General features: G+C 37.9%; 1 protein-coding gene across 3 annotated transcripts in view; it reads left to right on the forward strand.

Moving 5' to 3' along the window:
* Positions 1 to 688: 688 nt before the first annotated feature.
* Positions 689 to 15,277, forward strand: part of TTC8 (tetratricopeptide repeat domain 8) — a 47,895-nt gene continuing 33,306 nt past the window's right edge. The window contains exons 1-3 of one of the 3 annotated variants that reach the window (XM_036844626.1): positions 689 to 904; positions 13,938 to 14,058; positions 15,168 to 15,231. In XM_036844626.1, the coding sequence (XP_036700521.1) occupies positions 791 to 904; positions 13,938 to 14,058; positions 15,168 to 15,231 (299 nt within the window). In that variant the 5' untranslated portion in view covers positions 689 to 790. Of the gene's footprint in view, positions 905 to 3,140; positions 3,160 to 13,937; positions 14,059 to 15,167; positions 15,232 to 15,277 lie in introns of those variants that run through there. The other 2 variants (XR_005018881.1, XM_036844627.1) reach the window with 2 other exon arrangements.

Consider the following 15,277-nt stretch of genomic DNA (forward strand, 5'->3'; position numbering starts at 1 on the left):
TCGGCAAAAATGTCACCGATTTATAATCCAGAACCCCTAGGCATCGTGGAATTAACAAATTGTATTAACAGTTTGTAGTCATCTGGATTACAATCCAGCTCCCTAACTCCACGCCACACTAGGTTAATAATTTCTCTGAGCTCATCTCAGTTTCTTATCTGTAAAACGAACAGTTTGGACTAAGCAATCCTCAATGTACCTTTTCATTCGGACACCAAGATTGGGTGAGAGGGATTTAGAGAAACAGACTGGGAGTTTTAGGATTTAGGTCTTTGGGTTCTGGTGGGCGAGATGGTATTGGAGAAACTGTTCTCATGTTTGTGTTTCTAAAGTCGGAAGGATAAGTGATAGGGGTAAGAATGCCTGAAGGGTAAAAGTATGACAGCGACCGGCCGATCGGTCAACTCTCGGGATTTTTCTGGGACTGGCAGAGTATGCGGAGAGTTCGGTTGCCAGGCAACCGGTCCTCCTCTGGGTGGGTGGAGGACCCCAGTTGGAGGTGTCTAAGTCACTGCCTCTTACTTTAGCCACGGTTCCGTCTTCTAGAAAATTAATGAAATATGTAGCCTTTAAAAGTATACAATTTTTAAAGCCAAGGTTTGGCAGTCCTATAGCTGAGTTCTACTCGAGGTGGGTTTTCTTTTTCCTATTCTCAGGCGCGATGCAGGGCGCCTCTCTGGCAAGGCCCCTGCCCCCGCGCGTTGCTGGGCAGGGCTGGAGGCCGCCTGCTCCTCGCCCCCCGCCTTCCCTGAGCCGCGCCCTGGTGTTTCGCTGCCGGCTCTCTGCCGCCATGGGCTCGGAGATGGAGCCGCTGCTCCTGGCCTGGAGCTATTTTAGGCGCAGGAAGTTCCAGCTCTGCGCCGATCTGTGCACGCAGATGCTGGAGAAGTCCCCTTATGACCAGGTACAGGCCGGACCCCGTCAGACCTGTGGATCCCGGCAATAAGGCTGAGGGCTCTGGGGGATTCCCAGGTCCCTGGGAGGGGTCTCTAGGGAAGAAGGCGCAGGGCGAGATGGACCTTGTGGTCAGCACAGGCACCTGGAGCGAGACTCCCTGGAGCCTTGGCCGGTGGGTCCTTGCCCGCGGGACCCACGAGTGCTGTGCCACGACCGCCCCCTCCTCAAACTTCAGCAGCCCCTTTCCTTCAAACGTCGCTTAAAGGAACAATTTGGTGACGAACTTTGTTAGTTCCTTTATACTTGCATGTGGATGGACTCTTACGCTCGCTGCACGTACGGTATTGATTTCTAAAACCATTATGTATAAACATAAAGATCTGTAACTTCCCACTCCCTGTTGAAATAGCTGCCTTTTTTTCTTTTGGATCAAACGTGTAATCCTTCTGGTTCATCTTAAGACTGTTGTCCAAGCGTGGGGAGCCTTTGATGCTGGGGCTTGAGTGCAACTTGAGGCAAATAATGCAAATTAGAGGAATGAGAATCTAGGAGAGGAAAAGATACATTCATTATTAGGAGGGAGGGGTGGGAAAAAAGTTCCTGTAAAAGAAGGAAAGATGGCATTGATTATAGTAGTTTATTTAGCGTTTCTTAAATACAGTGAGTGAAAAGCCTTGTATGCTAGGTATTAAGAGAGGTACAACTCTGGTGGTCAGGTAGATCCTGGAAGAGACAAAAAAGGAGAAAAAGGGAGAGCAGAGCTCTGGTAGTTTGTCAGTACGTCTATTAAATGCAGAACGTACCCATGTCGTTATAGTTCCCCAGCTTTTCCTCTAGTGGTGTTGCCTTGGAGATGTTAGAAAAAAAAGGAGAATTGAGGGGGAGTTCCGTAAGCTGAGGCGTGATAACTGTCACTAGGCTCTGCCTTAGCGCCCAGCAAATGGATTGAGGATAACCTATTAAAGTGAATCTTTTGGCCTTCAGATAGATAGCACATCTCCCACAGAGCAATCTGTGTTAGTAGGAATGCTAAACTAGGTTGTGCTTGTGTTAGGTCACATTGGTTAATAGGACTGCATTTCCATACACAAGCACGCTTCCAAGTATGTTTCCTGGCATTGTAGTCCCACAAATGCTGCTTAAAAAAAAAAAAAAAAAAAAAGGATTCCACCCTCAAATATGTTTGGGAACCACGACAAAATATGGACCCCTTTACATTTGTACAACCAAAGTTTGTTACAAACCAGTGATGTACCAGACATGGTTCTATTTTTCCATTGAGTTAGGATAGTTTCCATTCTGTGTTCCAAAGAACAACAGTCCCAAGAGTGCTCAGTGAAAGAAAGTTTCCTCATTAAATGCATTTGGGAAATGTATATTCCCTACTTAGAGATTCGTACTAAAGGTTCTGAGGAGTTCTGCAGAAAGAAACTTTGCCTAATTTTGATGAATACAATAGTTCTGAAACTTATTTGATCACCGATTCCTTTTTTGGCAGTGGGCGAGGCTCAGATATCTGATGTCATCATCCTAGGGAGATGTTGTCACATTAGGGAACGTGTTCTAGGCAAAGCAGCAGTGTTTTTATTAATGATTAAAACCTTATTTAAACCATTTTTAACCATTGAAGTATAGTTAATTTGCAATGTTGTGTTAGTTTCAGGTGTATACAGAGAAGCAATTCAGTTATACATACATATATTCTTTTTCAGGTTTTCTATTATAGGTTATTACAAGATATTGAATATAGTTCCCTGTGCTATACAGTAGGTCCTTGTTGGTTATCTATTTTATATATAGTAGTGTGTATATGTTAATCCCAAACTGCTGATCTATCCACCACCCCCCACCGCACCCTGCTATCCCCTTTGGTAACCATAGTTTGTTTTCCGTGTCTCTAATCTTAATGACGTAATCATAGTGACATTCAGTACTGCAATTCAGGTTTAGTTTGTGCTAGACACTGTGATCAGGACTTTACAGTGTTCAGTGACCTTTTATTGAGTGCTTACTACTTGCCAGGGATAAATTCTATAAACTATGTGTATTTCTTTGCTTAGAATAACCTTGCAAAGTATGTAACAAAGATAACAGGTAACATTTATTGAGTATTTACTCTGTATCAGGCTTGATTCAGAGGGTTTTATATGTTATCTCATTTAATCCTCAGCTATTTTAGGAAGTTGGTACTATTTCCCCCATTTTACAGATAGAGCACACTGAGGCACATGGTGAAGTAATTTGTCCAAAGGTACAAAGCTGGTAAGCCCATTCCCTTTGTCTATCCTGTGCTGCTTCTTTGGTGCTTATGTAGCCTAATTTTTCAAAACTCTGTGTTTCTGAACTTTTTCCAGTACATTTTCCTGTTTGCTGTTCCTTTTTCAAGATTTTTAGCTAAATGGGAATTTGACATATCTGTGTACTTGGATTAAAGGCTGAGAAGTCTTGAAAGAAGGTAACCTGCCTAATTTTGATTAAGGCAGTATTCTGAAACTTACTTGACCGCTGACTGATTCCTTTTTTGGGGAAGAGGTACAAATTTATCCTGGGGAGATGTCGTCACTTTGGGAACTGCATAGGCAAAGCATCAGCGTTTCTATTAATGGTTAAGAAGGAGCTGTAGCGGAGATCTTGACCCCTTTCCTTGTACCTAGGGAGAACAGGGTGAACAAATTAAGAACTTCGTTTAAAGTCTCCAAAATTTACAGCTAAACAAGTTAGTAACTTGGATCTTTTTGTTTGGCCTCTTATATAGTTCCCTTTAGGCCTTGCTGGCCCTCTTGGAAAATTAAGACTTGTTAAAAGGAATGTTTAGTGGATCTGACTTTGATAATGGTAGTGAAGAATAAAAGATAAAGGATCATACTGGAAACTATTGCTGTTGTCATTGGTTAACCATCTGACATGGTTAAGATCATTATGGCAGCAGATCTTGTTAAATCCTGGCTTATTCCACTGTCCTATTTATTGTGGATTTGAAATAATACTTCATAATGTGATACATAATTAATTTTAATATCCTAGAAATGTTTTTTAAAATGTAATTCTTTGTTACTGTTCTATTGTTATAAGCAGGGGTTGATATGTTTAGCTCCTACAAGTATCAAAGGCTGCCGAGGAGAATCTGTACCAGATCTAGAAGAAATTTATGACATTTTTTCCCTTTCTAATCCTTTTTATTTGTTATGCTGAGATAGTTTCTTTAAGGAGGAACTATATATATTGTCAGAATGATGAGTAGCACTTCACCAGGAACAGAAGTTTTAACTTCATGTTATCTTACCAAACTGGCCTTTGGATGCCTGGATAGGGCCTCTGAAAAGTTTACATGGTTCACTCCTATTAGTTATTCTTTGATCCAACCTTTAAACACTGCGCTTTTTCTCTGTATGCTTCTCTTAGCACCAATTTGTGCATTTTGTATCCAATTGTTATTTCATTTTGGAAATATTTTCCAGTATGATTTCCCCAAGCTTAGAGAAATCCTGCTTTTTTCTGAATTAATTAAAAAGAATTTAAATATTTATGTTAGAGTGCTGATGCATTTAATGAGGAGCTTTAGGAAGCTTTAGGAGGTTCCTTTGATTAAAAGCTTGAAAATTCTCATTCTTTCTCTTAGAATATGAGTCCAGGATGGCAGATCTGTATGGAATGGCACAGAATCTGGCACACAGGTGCCGTCATTATGTATTTTGCTGAATGAGTGCCTTGATCATATTCATATATGCATCTGCATGGTGTTATTTATGTGTGCCAGCTTCCCCTCTGTTTATGGAGATCACCCTAATTGCCTGGTGGTCTTTGCTTCTCCCTGCCCCCCATCCTAATTCTCAGCACCATAGGTTCTTATATGTATTCACCTTTTCATACAAATGTAATTGCATTATGCACATTCTTAATTCATTTCTTATTTCGAGGGTCAGTTTTTTTTTTTAATCAGTTGAGCAAATTCTTCCTGGATCCCTCCAGGAGAGTATTTCTGATAGTCATTATCATCATTGGTATTTCTTCACAACGCTCTTGTTTCAGTGGAGGAAGTTAAATGGAGAGACTAGCAATCTATGAAAAGCTAACGGTAATATGATCAGAGCAGAGGCAGGTGGTCCTCAGCCCCTGCGGTTTCCCTGGCTTATCTTCATGTACCCCTTTAGCCTCATGGGCTTTTTTTTGAGGCTTCTACATTTTAAAGCAGAATATTTTTCCTCTGCAGCTTCTTGAATTACCATTCCTGTGCCACGCAACTGATTTTATTACAAATGAGTGACTTTGAAGCAGTGCCTGGACACATGGAAGAGAAAGGAAATTAAAATATTTCTCCTGAGTGCCAAATGGATTCATTTTTGCTCTTGCTTTTTTTTTTTTCTAGAACAAAAATAGCTTTTGTTTTTTATGTTAATATTCACTTTGGGTTTTGCTTATTTTTCTCCCAGATGAGGAGAACCTCTCTAAAGTGATTTGCTATTTGCTAATCTTTTTATAAGCTGGTCCAGGGAGCTTCAAAAAGACGTTTCGGTGGTGATACATTAACCTTTTGGAATGAAGCCCACCTCTAAGACTATTTCTTCTACATTTAGTTCTCCTTTAAGAGATACCATTTTGGTATAGTATCATCAAAAATATTTAATTAGTGCCTTTTATTTTCTATTAGGGCATGTGGATTTTATTTAGTTTTGATTCTTGCCGAAGTCAGAGTAGTCAGGTTGGCCGGAGAGGTATGATATACTATGGACCAGCTTGTTTCCTTAGAGTAAAACAATTTTATTTGGATATGGAAGGACTGAAGGGTAGGTTGAAGATAATAACATGATGTTTGGGATGGGTTCCTGAAAAAGATGGATTCTGAACTGCTTTTCCCAGAATCAGAATGGTGTGAAACAGAGGGCAGGGTCTGTAAGCATGAAGGACATTAAAGTTCTGATCAGTTAAGAATAAAGAAGGATAACTGGTTAATTCATCGTAGTTTCCCCATTTGACAAAAGACAGTAGGAACAATCAATTCATAGAGAAGTGTTGTCTTTTTTCAAAGTTTTCTCTAAATTGTGAGAAGTGGTTAAAAGTTATAAGACATAGAAGAGAGAAATGCAAAATGGCCTTCCATGCAGCAACGTGACCTAGAGGGAATGCTTGCTTTTACAGCTCATGCCGGTCATCCTGATTAGTTGCTTAATCTGATTACTGTTCTTTGTGTTCCATATGTCAGATTCATGGCTTTAAAAGCAGCCCCGATTTTAGCTCCAGTATAATTCAACAGTTCATAAAACATAGAGGCAGTTTTTTTTTTTTTTAAGTTAATATACTTTTCTTAATGGGGTAGATTTCTGATAGATTTTTAAATTGTTAAAATCTGTGATTCTGGGAGTGGGAGGGTTAGCTGTTTATCAGAATGGGGGTAATTCACATTTTTCTTCCCACCCCCAATCTCTGCTTATAATGAGAGATGTTGCAGAGAGGAGGGGGTTATTACTGTCAATGGTTTGAAGGTGCAGAAAAGGCTGAAATTCAGCAACGTGAACTGCTCTGCAGAGTACAGAATCAAAAGAATGCCTGGTAATAAGTCTCCATGGCCCCAATGAGGAAATAAATAAGATAATCATACAGAAAGATGTTTATTTGGCTTGGATCACCAGATCATTGTCTCAACCAACTACTAACATACAGCTCACTGGGGACCCCTGCTTCTCTACCTTTCATCTTACCTGCCTGGTAAGTCGTAAGTGCGATCCTGCGGGGCAGGACGAGACACAGAGAGCATGAAGGCGTTTGCTGGTGAACAGAGCGCTCTGAGGCTGAGCTGCCGGGGTCAGTTTGGGCCACTGGAGGAATCTCCCTGCCCTTGGCTGACTAACAAGCATCCAGCGTTTACTTACTCTCTGTGGCTCTGTCTCCTTTAACTGTGTTCCTTTTCAAACGCTGTCTACAATCACCTCTGGTAAACTTTTTTACCTGTTTCTATATGGAACTTATCTTGTATCTCTCTTACACTTTACCCTTCAATCCTGCCCTACTATGCATCCAACTCATTTTTTTTAATCTCCAAGGTGGACTGGCAAGAAAGAGCTTCTTTGTGTGACCTTGAGCAAATTACATGACATCTCTGAATTTGTTTCCTGATCTGTAAAATGGATAATACCACTTACCTGCCTCCCTGAAATGGTTGTTGTGGGACTCAAATGAGATAATGGGGGGTCATTTAGACACGTATACAAATAAATAGAAGAAAGAATAGAAGGGGTTATTTCTTCTGTCATCTCATTGCCTGTATCAGTGTATTTCTCTAAATATGGATGGTGGGATCTAGGAAATCTGTTCTTTTTCCAGCTCTTTCTTCTGCACACTGGCATTGAAAACCTCCAATTACTGTGTCTTCTTAGTTGCTGTTTTGTGTTCTGTTCAGTTGATTGCCAAGTATTCTCTAACTCCCACCCCCTAGGGCTCTCACTTTCTAGCTTAGTTTAGCCTTTTCCTCTCTTGTTGCTACTGTGTGTTATGTGAAAGAAATTGCTTATCCTTGCTTGGTGACCAGATGGTTTACACATTGCTTGCACACATAATATATTCTTAAAAAAATATTTCGGGTATTTTTTTTTTTGGATTTTAGAGCTGTAGAAAGCAAGGAAAGCAAGGATTTTTTTTCTTTCCTTTTTCTGTTTCTTAGTAGCTTTCCCAGTAAAACATGCTGCAGATTGACTGTTCAGAGGCTGCTGACTGTAGACGTGAAAGTGTAGATCTTTTATAAATAAATTTGTTATAAATCTCTTTTTTTAACCAATGCATTTCTATTTAATTTTGGACAGAAAAAAACCCTGAGTTTATCAGCACCTGGCCCTGATATATATTACATAGTCTATTTACAAAAATTTCTCGGAAGACATTGCAGTCAGAATTAATTTCTTATCTTTAGCCACTGATCCCATTATGTTTATGGGGAATAGAAGGGTTTATAGTATGTGGATTTTCCTCCTCCTCCTCAAGTGATTAAAGTCTGAATGCTTTAACCACCATGAACTTGTTTTTGAATATAAAAATAGCTTCCTTGGTATAGTTATAAAATTATTTTTAATTCCTGAAATACTGTGAATTCATTAAATATGTAAAGATCTCTTCTCTGTGCTCTAAATGAGGTTAGAGTAATTAGAATTTTCTGATCATAGAAAATATAGCACTCTTCAGTGGATAGGGTGTTACCTTTACAGAACTTGTGAGGGCACTTTTGGGGAAAGATTAAAGTTCATGTTTGGGTTTTTATTGAATGAGTTTGAGTCCACCTACAAATACTTGGTTGGTCATTAAGACTTTTAATTTTAAGAACTGTATTATCCTAAAAATGTTTACTACCTTCTTAATGCTTTCCAGGAACCAGATCCAGAATTGCCAGTGTCTCAGGTAAAGGTTTAGCTGCAACCTTTAGTTTAGAGAATAGTTTAATTACTATTGCTTAGTTGTTGCTATAGATTAGAAAATTAGCTGCCTATCTACTTGTGCTGTTATAAAATTAGCTATATCTACCAGGCATTCTGTACCTTCTTATAGAACTATAAACTATTATATTTCCAATACTTTGTGTCTATGGATGTAAAACTAGGGCACTCTACTCATTAAGACTTGTAGCTTAAATAGAAATGACCAATATTGACCTAGAAGATGAGAAAAATAAAGGCGGAGGCAAGGGGAGTCAGAGGCTTAGCAAGGGAGCCAAGATGTCAGGAGTGTCTGAAAAGATTGTGATGGATTGGATCATACGTCTTGAGTAAAGAGTAGGCCGACTCTGCTTGGGAAGGTCTTGTTTTTAGAGAGAGGTGCCTGCCACTGTGAGGAAGAAGAGACTTGGCCAGACAGCCACATCTACCAAATGAACTTTGTTAGAAATGGGAGGTGGCCAGAGAGACCTGCTAACTGAATGAGACAGTAGATGAGTGGGAAGGGAACCCAGGAAGAGGAGGTCTGGTTAGGGGGCCTCCTGGCCAGTGAAGCTTTTAGCCCAAGAGGGTTTCCAGTAAGTCTGGGAATAAGGAGAAGGGGTGAGAGAGCTGTAAATCAGAGAACTTAAATATTGCCAGGGGTTTGCCCTGCCAAGCAAGAGTGAATTTTAAGTGTTTTTTAGGTAAATAAACAATTTGAACCTCATGGGGTTTACATGCGTAATTATCAAACCTTTTAGAAGAAAGTAGTATACAAAATACTCTGATGGAGGCCTGTGTAGTTTCAAGCAAACATGGTAAATAGGTTAAAATGTAGTACTGTGTTCTTTAAAAGGATGACATTTGTCATTGGAATGTTCATAATCATGATTTCCAAATTGATAGAGGGTGCAAAACTATTTTTTGTATAATACATGTACAAGTCATAAGAATCACCTAAGCTATAAATAGAGTAAGTAATGTGCCTTTTGTTTTCAGTAATTTTGGAAGATTTTGATTAAAGTTAAAATTAAATTAAAACATCAATAATTTGCATTGTTGGTATGGTTTGAAAACTTTCAATGGTATTTGAAAGTTTCAAACCAGCATAGGGACTTCATGAAGGACCTGTATTTGATATTTCCTGCTCTGTTACTCTAGACTTAATTGGATAGTGATCTAAAAGAATCAGAAGGGAACAAGGCTGACTGGATTCTTTTGAGCTCACTATTCACACTTCTTGCCTTTCCTCTTTTGCAGGTTTTTATCACTTCAAAATAAATGAGGCTTTACAATAACAATTCAACATTTTGTGCCTAAATTTTCATTTTCATAGAGTAGGCAGAGTGTCAAATGTTACTGATTCTCATGATGTCTAAATCAGGTTAGACAGACTGTTCTTTTGGTAGCTTTATTCTAAGAATAACTTAGTAAAATTGTTTCTTACATGCCTTAAAAGGCCTTACATCGCCTTGCAGTCTGTATTAAGAGGAACAAAACAGTGTAAACGTGTTTTACTCAGTCAGTAGAGTTTTAACCGTTTCATTTGTCTATTTTTATCACTAAAATTGGATTAACCTCAGAAGGTAGTACAGGTAAGTCAGTATTTTCCTGATGTTACCTGGTAGATAGTTGCCTCAAGAGTAATGTCCTATAGACTAACTCAGCAGGTAAATGAGATGGGATTATGTTTCGCAGATAAAAAAGGAAATAATTGATGTGATGATTACTCATTTAGATTGGGAGAATCTATGCTTTTCCCTTAAAAAAAATTCCTAAGCATCTATTATTTTTATCGATTTTACAGGACTTCCAATACGTAGGTATTCAAATTTATCTACATAAACTGCATGACCCTGTCATTTATTAACAACTTAAGTATTTCTGATAAAAACCAATTTATAGTTTTATTCAGATTCAAGTGGCAGTGTAGGGTTACCAATTTGCTTTGTTATGCATTTTATTTTATTTTTTAAAATTTTTATTGGAGTATAGTTGATTTACAATATTGTATGCATTTTATTTTAATCACTGATTAGTTTTGAACTTAAAAAAAATTTAAACAGGCAGAGGAATTTAGGGCTGTAAAACATACTTGGCTTGCCTCCAAAATAAAATGTTTTCATTAAAATTCCAAGAATTGTTCCTGTTGCCCAGAGCAGTTCTTTGAATACAATCTGATATTTAATCAAGCAGTGATACATGATTTTCAAGGTCATTTTTTGTTAAGATAGAAGGAGGAAAGTCAGGAAAATTAATATTCTCAAATACTGATGAAATTTAAAATTAAGTAATGGTGCAAGTAGATCTTATTGCAGATCTTTAAATATCAGAAATTCACATCATTATTTCTACTTCTTAATAATGAGGTTTTAGAAACTGAAACAAATATAGATTTACCTTTTCGAAAAAGTGAATTCTTATGGAATAAAATTTTTTAAAAAAAGATCTTCCTATTTGGCTTCTGAAGCATATATTCATTTGGTTGGGAGGGAATAGTGGATTTACTTTCCTATGTTCTGCTTAGCCTGATGTAAAATAATTTGCACCTTCTTAATATTTGAGGGGTTAGTAGAAGGATAGAAGTCAAGAAGCATGATGGATTGGACTATGAGATAACAGAATGAGTATGAAAATAGTTTAAAAAATACGTGCATGGATAATTAATATCCAACTGTGTAAATGATACTGTAATAATAAAAACTTGACTTTTAGAGAGTCAATTTAACTAGGACTCCAAATCATACTCCTGAAGCTTTATTAGCTCCTCATCATGGCATACAGGTGGCCTACAGGATCCCTCATTGGCCTCTGCCTTTTTCTCCAGCTTCTTCTCAAGCAGCTTCTCCTCAGCTGAATCTGATTCTTCTACCACACTCTTGTTTCTCCAAATGAGCCCTCAAGCTGGCCTTCCTTTGCCCTATGCACTCTACCTGGCGCGCGCTCTCCTGTCTTGGCCGTGGGGCAAACTCTCCTCCTTTACCTTTTCTTCCACCCCAAGGCAGCTGCGTGCCTTTCTTTGTCCTTCTATAGCATGTTCCAGGTTTTCGTTTTTACACTTTCCCCGTAACACTGAAATTCTTATGAGCTAGAACTTGGGCTGTGACTTACTCACCTCTGTTCCCAGGACCCGGCATGCAGTAGGTGCTCCCTGGGAATATGGGAATGAACTAGTGAAGCCCACATCCTGCTTTACTGTGTGAACAGAAGATGCTGCAATCCTTCCTCCTGTCCACCAGGGGTGCTGAGCAAAGAATATGCCCTTTTGAAAAATTAAAGCCATCAGATACTTGCAGGGCAATAGGAACTGTGAGGACTTAAGATAAATCAGGATTACTTATTGCCATCTTTAAAGTTAAATTAAACCATTAGTCCAAGCCAGTGACGAGTGACGACTTCCTTGACCCCTGAGAATGGCTGTATCGATCTGTTAACTTTCCTAATCTTTGGTGGCTCCCACAGTTAGATGCAGTTCCAATTGGAACTGACTTTTTTAACAAACAAATTAGTTCTTTGGGTCCATATTCTGCTCATTCAATTGTGTTAAATTTACACATAACGTTTGAAATATTTTATTCTAAGTTATCTGATAAGAATCCAGTAAACCTCAACCAGAAAAGTACAAGACGAACCCCCAATAATCTAATCAAATGTAATTTCACTTGAGGAACCTAAATATATTGTGAAGACAGCCTTCTTTTTTTTTTTTTTCCTGTGGTAGGCTGTCTCTTGTGATGACAAGCTCTGTGGACAGCTGATGTTATATATATATATTTTTTTCATTTCAACATTTTTTTTAAATTTATTTTTTTATACAGCAGGTTCTTATTAGTTATCCATTTTATACACATTAGTTGTATGTATGTCAATCCCAATCTCCCAGTTCGTCCCACCACCACCCCCCCTCACCCCCACCCCCGCTCCCCCCGCCACTTTCCCCTCATACGTTTGTTCTCTACATCTGTGTCTCTATTTCTGCCCTGCACATTCAATCCCCTCTTGGCATCTGCTTCTGGGAGGACCTGGACTCACACAGGGGAGACAATACCTCATGGTGAGGACCAAAGGCAACAATGTAATTTCCTTTTGTTCCCATTAAAAGGAAAGCATGAAGACTTTTAAAAATTCTTTTTCTTTAAAAATTTTTAAAAATATACATTCCAATTACTTTAGCCCACAAAAGGATCTCTGCCTTCTAATTCTTGTAAAACCATTTTCCATGTAGCACATTTGTCACATATCATGCATTGCTTTGCCTTGTTATTTAATCCTGTAGGTGATATGTTCAGGAAAATTAGGATTCATGTTTTCATCTTCTCGCATTTCCTTCTCAGAACCTAGCCCAGTGCTACATAAGTCGGAGGTGCTCAATAAATACACGCTGATGATTCAGTGCATTTCGATATCCTTATGTGAGGACTCTCTGGTCCTCTTGCAGCCTCCATCTGTTCCTCCCTCGGTCCCTTGCCTTCGTGCAGCATGCTTCACAGTCAGATTCCTAGTATGATGAGGCCTAACCCCTTTCCAGATTTCCCTTGCTACTGCTCCCCCTGTAGTACAGAGTCGGTCCTACACTGCTGCCTCAAGGGTTGCCTTCTCCCCAAGTCTGCCACAGGACACCAAGCTTTATTGCTCTCTGCTTCTATTGAAGCAGAAAGGTAAACTTTTCTGATAAAGCAGTTTTAAATATTTAACAAGGTATTTAACTGTGCACACCTTTACGTCTAATTTCGCAGGGTAAAGCAAAGCTGATAAGATATTTTCTAGGCTCCTTAATTACCTTTCCATTTTTTTCCCCACTTTCTAGCAGGTTTTCTACTGGCTAGATCACAAAGCAACCAAGATTGTGTTGATTAGTTATTGGGAAGTGGGAAAAATTGATCTTAGTTCAAGTCAACATTTTTGGAATATCTATTGTGTACACAAACCGTAGGTGTTATGGAAAATTCAAAAGTGAACAAGGTAAAAAGGCTTGTGTTCTGGCGGAAGGGAGGGCAAACATATGCCCAAATAATTATATATGGACATATATATATATATGCCCAAATATATATATATATTATATATATATAATATTATAAATATAATAAATAATAAATATATTATATATAAATATATTATATATATAATATATATATATGCCCAAATAACCATAATTGAATATGGTAAGTACATAATAATAGAAGTATAAAAGAAAGTGTTTTATAAGAAAGACAAGAGGGAAGTAGGTTCAGAGTTAAACTATCAGGGAAGTCTTCACGAAGGACTTGGCCCTGAAGGAGGAAGGCAGAAAGAACACATGGTTGTAGCTTTATTCATCTGTTTTCAAATTATTATTCTAATAAAATTTTCTATAAAGATCTTCTTTCACTTATAGAAAGGCATGTTAGAAGACTACTAGGTAATTACCACACTTTTGTTTACTAGGTAATTGATACATTATTGGTTGTTTCTTGATTAATAATGACCTTGCCTTCTTGTATTAGCTCCTGGACATAGCCCTTTAAATTAGTATCATGCATTAAGTGTGGTAAACATGTTTGATAAAAAATTAGATAATAATAAAGGATGGCTGGCTTCTATAGGCTATATACTACTTCTAATGCAATTTAAGATATGCTTTATCTTATCTATGCTTTTTAGGCAGCCTGGATTTTAAAAGCACGAGCACTAACTGAAATGGTGTATGTAGATGAAATTGACATAGATCAGGAAGGAATTGCAGAAATGATACTGGATGAAAATGCTATTGCTCAGGTTCCACGTAAGTACTGGTTTTTCAGTTAAGTAAATGAAAAGCCATTAGGAGGAGGAATACTCTCTGTGTACTTTTTTATAATAAAAATAAGACATATACATGAAACACGTGTATGCATGAAAAAATATTACCTCTATTCTGCCTTATAGTACAAAGGCACAATTTAATTCTATTATCTTAAACTTAAGGTGTGAGATTGATATATAACTATTTTTCAGTAGAAGCCATATTATGCATTTTAAAATATTTTATAAAAAGGCATTCTATCTGAACTGCTTATCTAATATATCAAAGATTGTTTATCTGAGAGTCTAAACACAGGAAGCATCCAAACAACAGAAGTGTTCTAAAAAAATGATAATTTGAAAGCATCACTTCACTGTAATAATTGAAGATGATTTGCTCTAATGCATGATGTGAGGTGATGGAGTGATTTGCTAGGCAGTGAATGTCCATCAGGATTGTCACAATGGCCTAGTCCCAGCTTGCAGGTGTGCTGCTGTGAATGGTATTGGATGATTACCATGACATATGGTATCTTGCTGGTAATTTGTTAGTTGTGACAGTTATCAGTCATTTATATATGTTTGGAAGGTAATAGCTGTTTAATGCTTCAGTGGAAATTGAGAAAAAACGTACATATGTTTCATGTTAAGATGTCTTTTTCCCCTATCATTTTGCTCTTTTGGAGTTAAAATATCTAAATTCTAGATATTGGGGGTAAATGATCTTTTATTGGGAGAAGAAGTTTGTATGAAAAATAAACTGTGAGTATAGAACTGTCATTTTGATGTGTTGGAGCTTTGGAGCCTGCCTGTCTTGAGTTTGAATGCTGGCTCTACTAACAGGTTGACCTGTTTACTTAAATCTCTAAGCCTTTGGTAAATGGTTAGTACTACCTACCTTACAGAATTAGTGTGGAGATTAAATGTAATAACAAAAGTAACATGATAGGTACTCCATAAATATTAATCTCAAACACATTTTTCTAGATACATTTCCTGTTACTAATGTCTTTTTCACCAGGCTAGCACATTTGTGAAAATTGCGTTAGTGGACAGTTCTTACAGATTAATAAATAATATACAAATTGAATTCGCCGTCTCATCTCATAGGTCCTGGAACATCTCTGAAACTCCCTGGAACTAATCAGACAGGAGGGCCTAGTCCAGCTGTCAGGTATGTTCAGTATACTCCTATTTCATTCCCTTTGCCACTAAATATT

This window comes from Balaenoptera musculus, chromosome 2 (assembly GCF_009873245.2).
Source record: "Balaenoptera musculus isolate JJ_BM4_2016_0621 chromosome 2, mBalMus1.pri.v3, whole genome shotgun sequence".
NCBI lineage: Eukaryota > Metazoa > Chordata > Mammalia > Artiodactyla > Balaenopteridae > Balaenoptera > Balaenoptera musculus.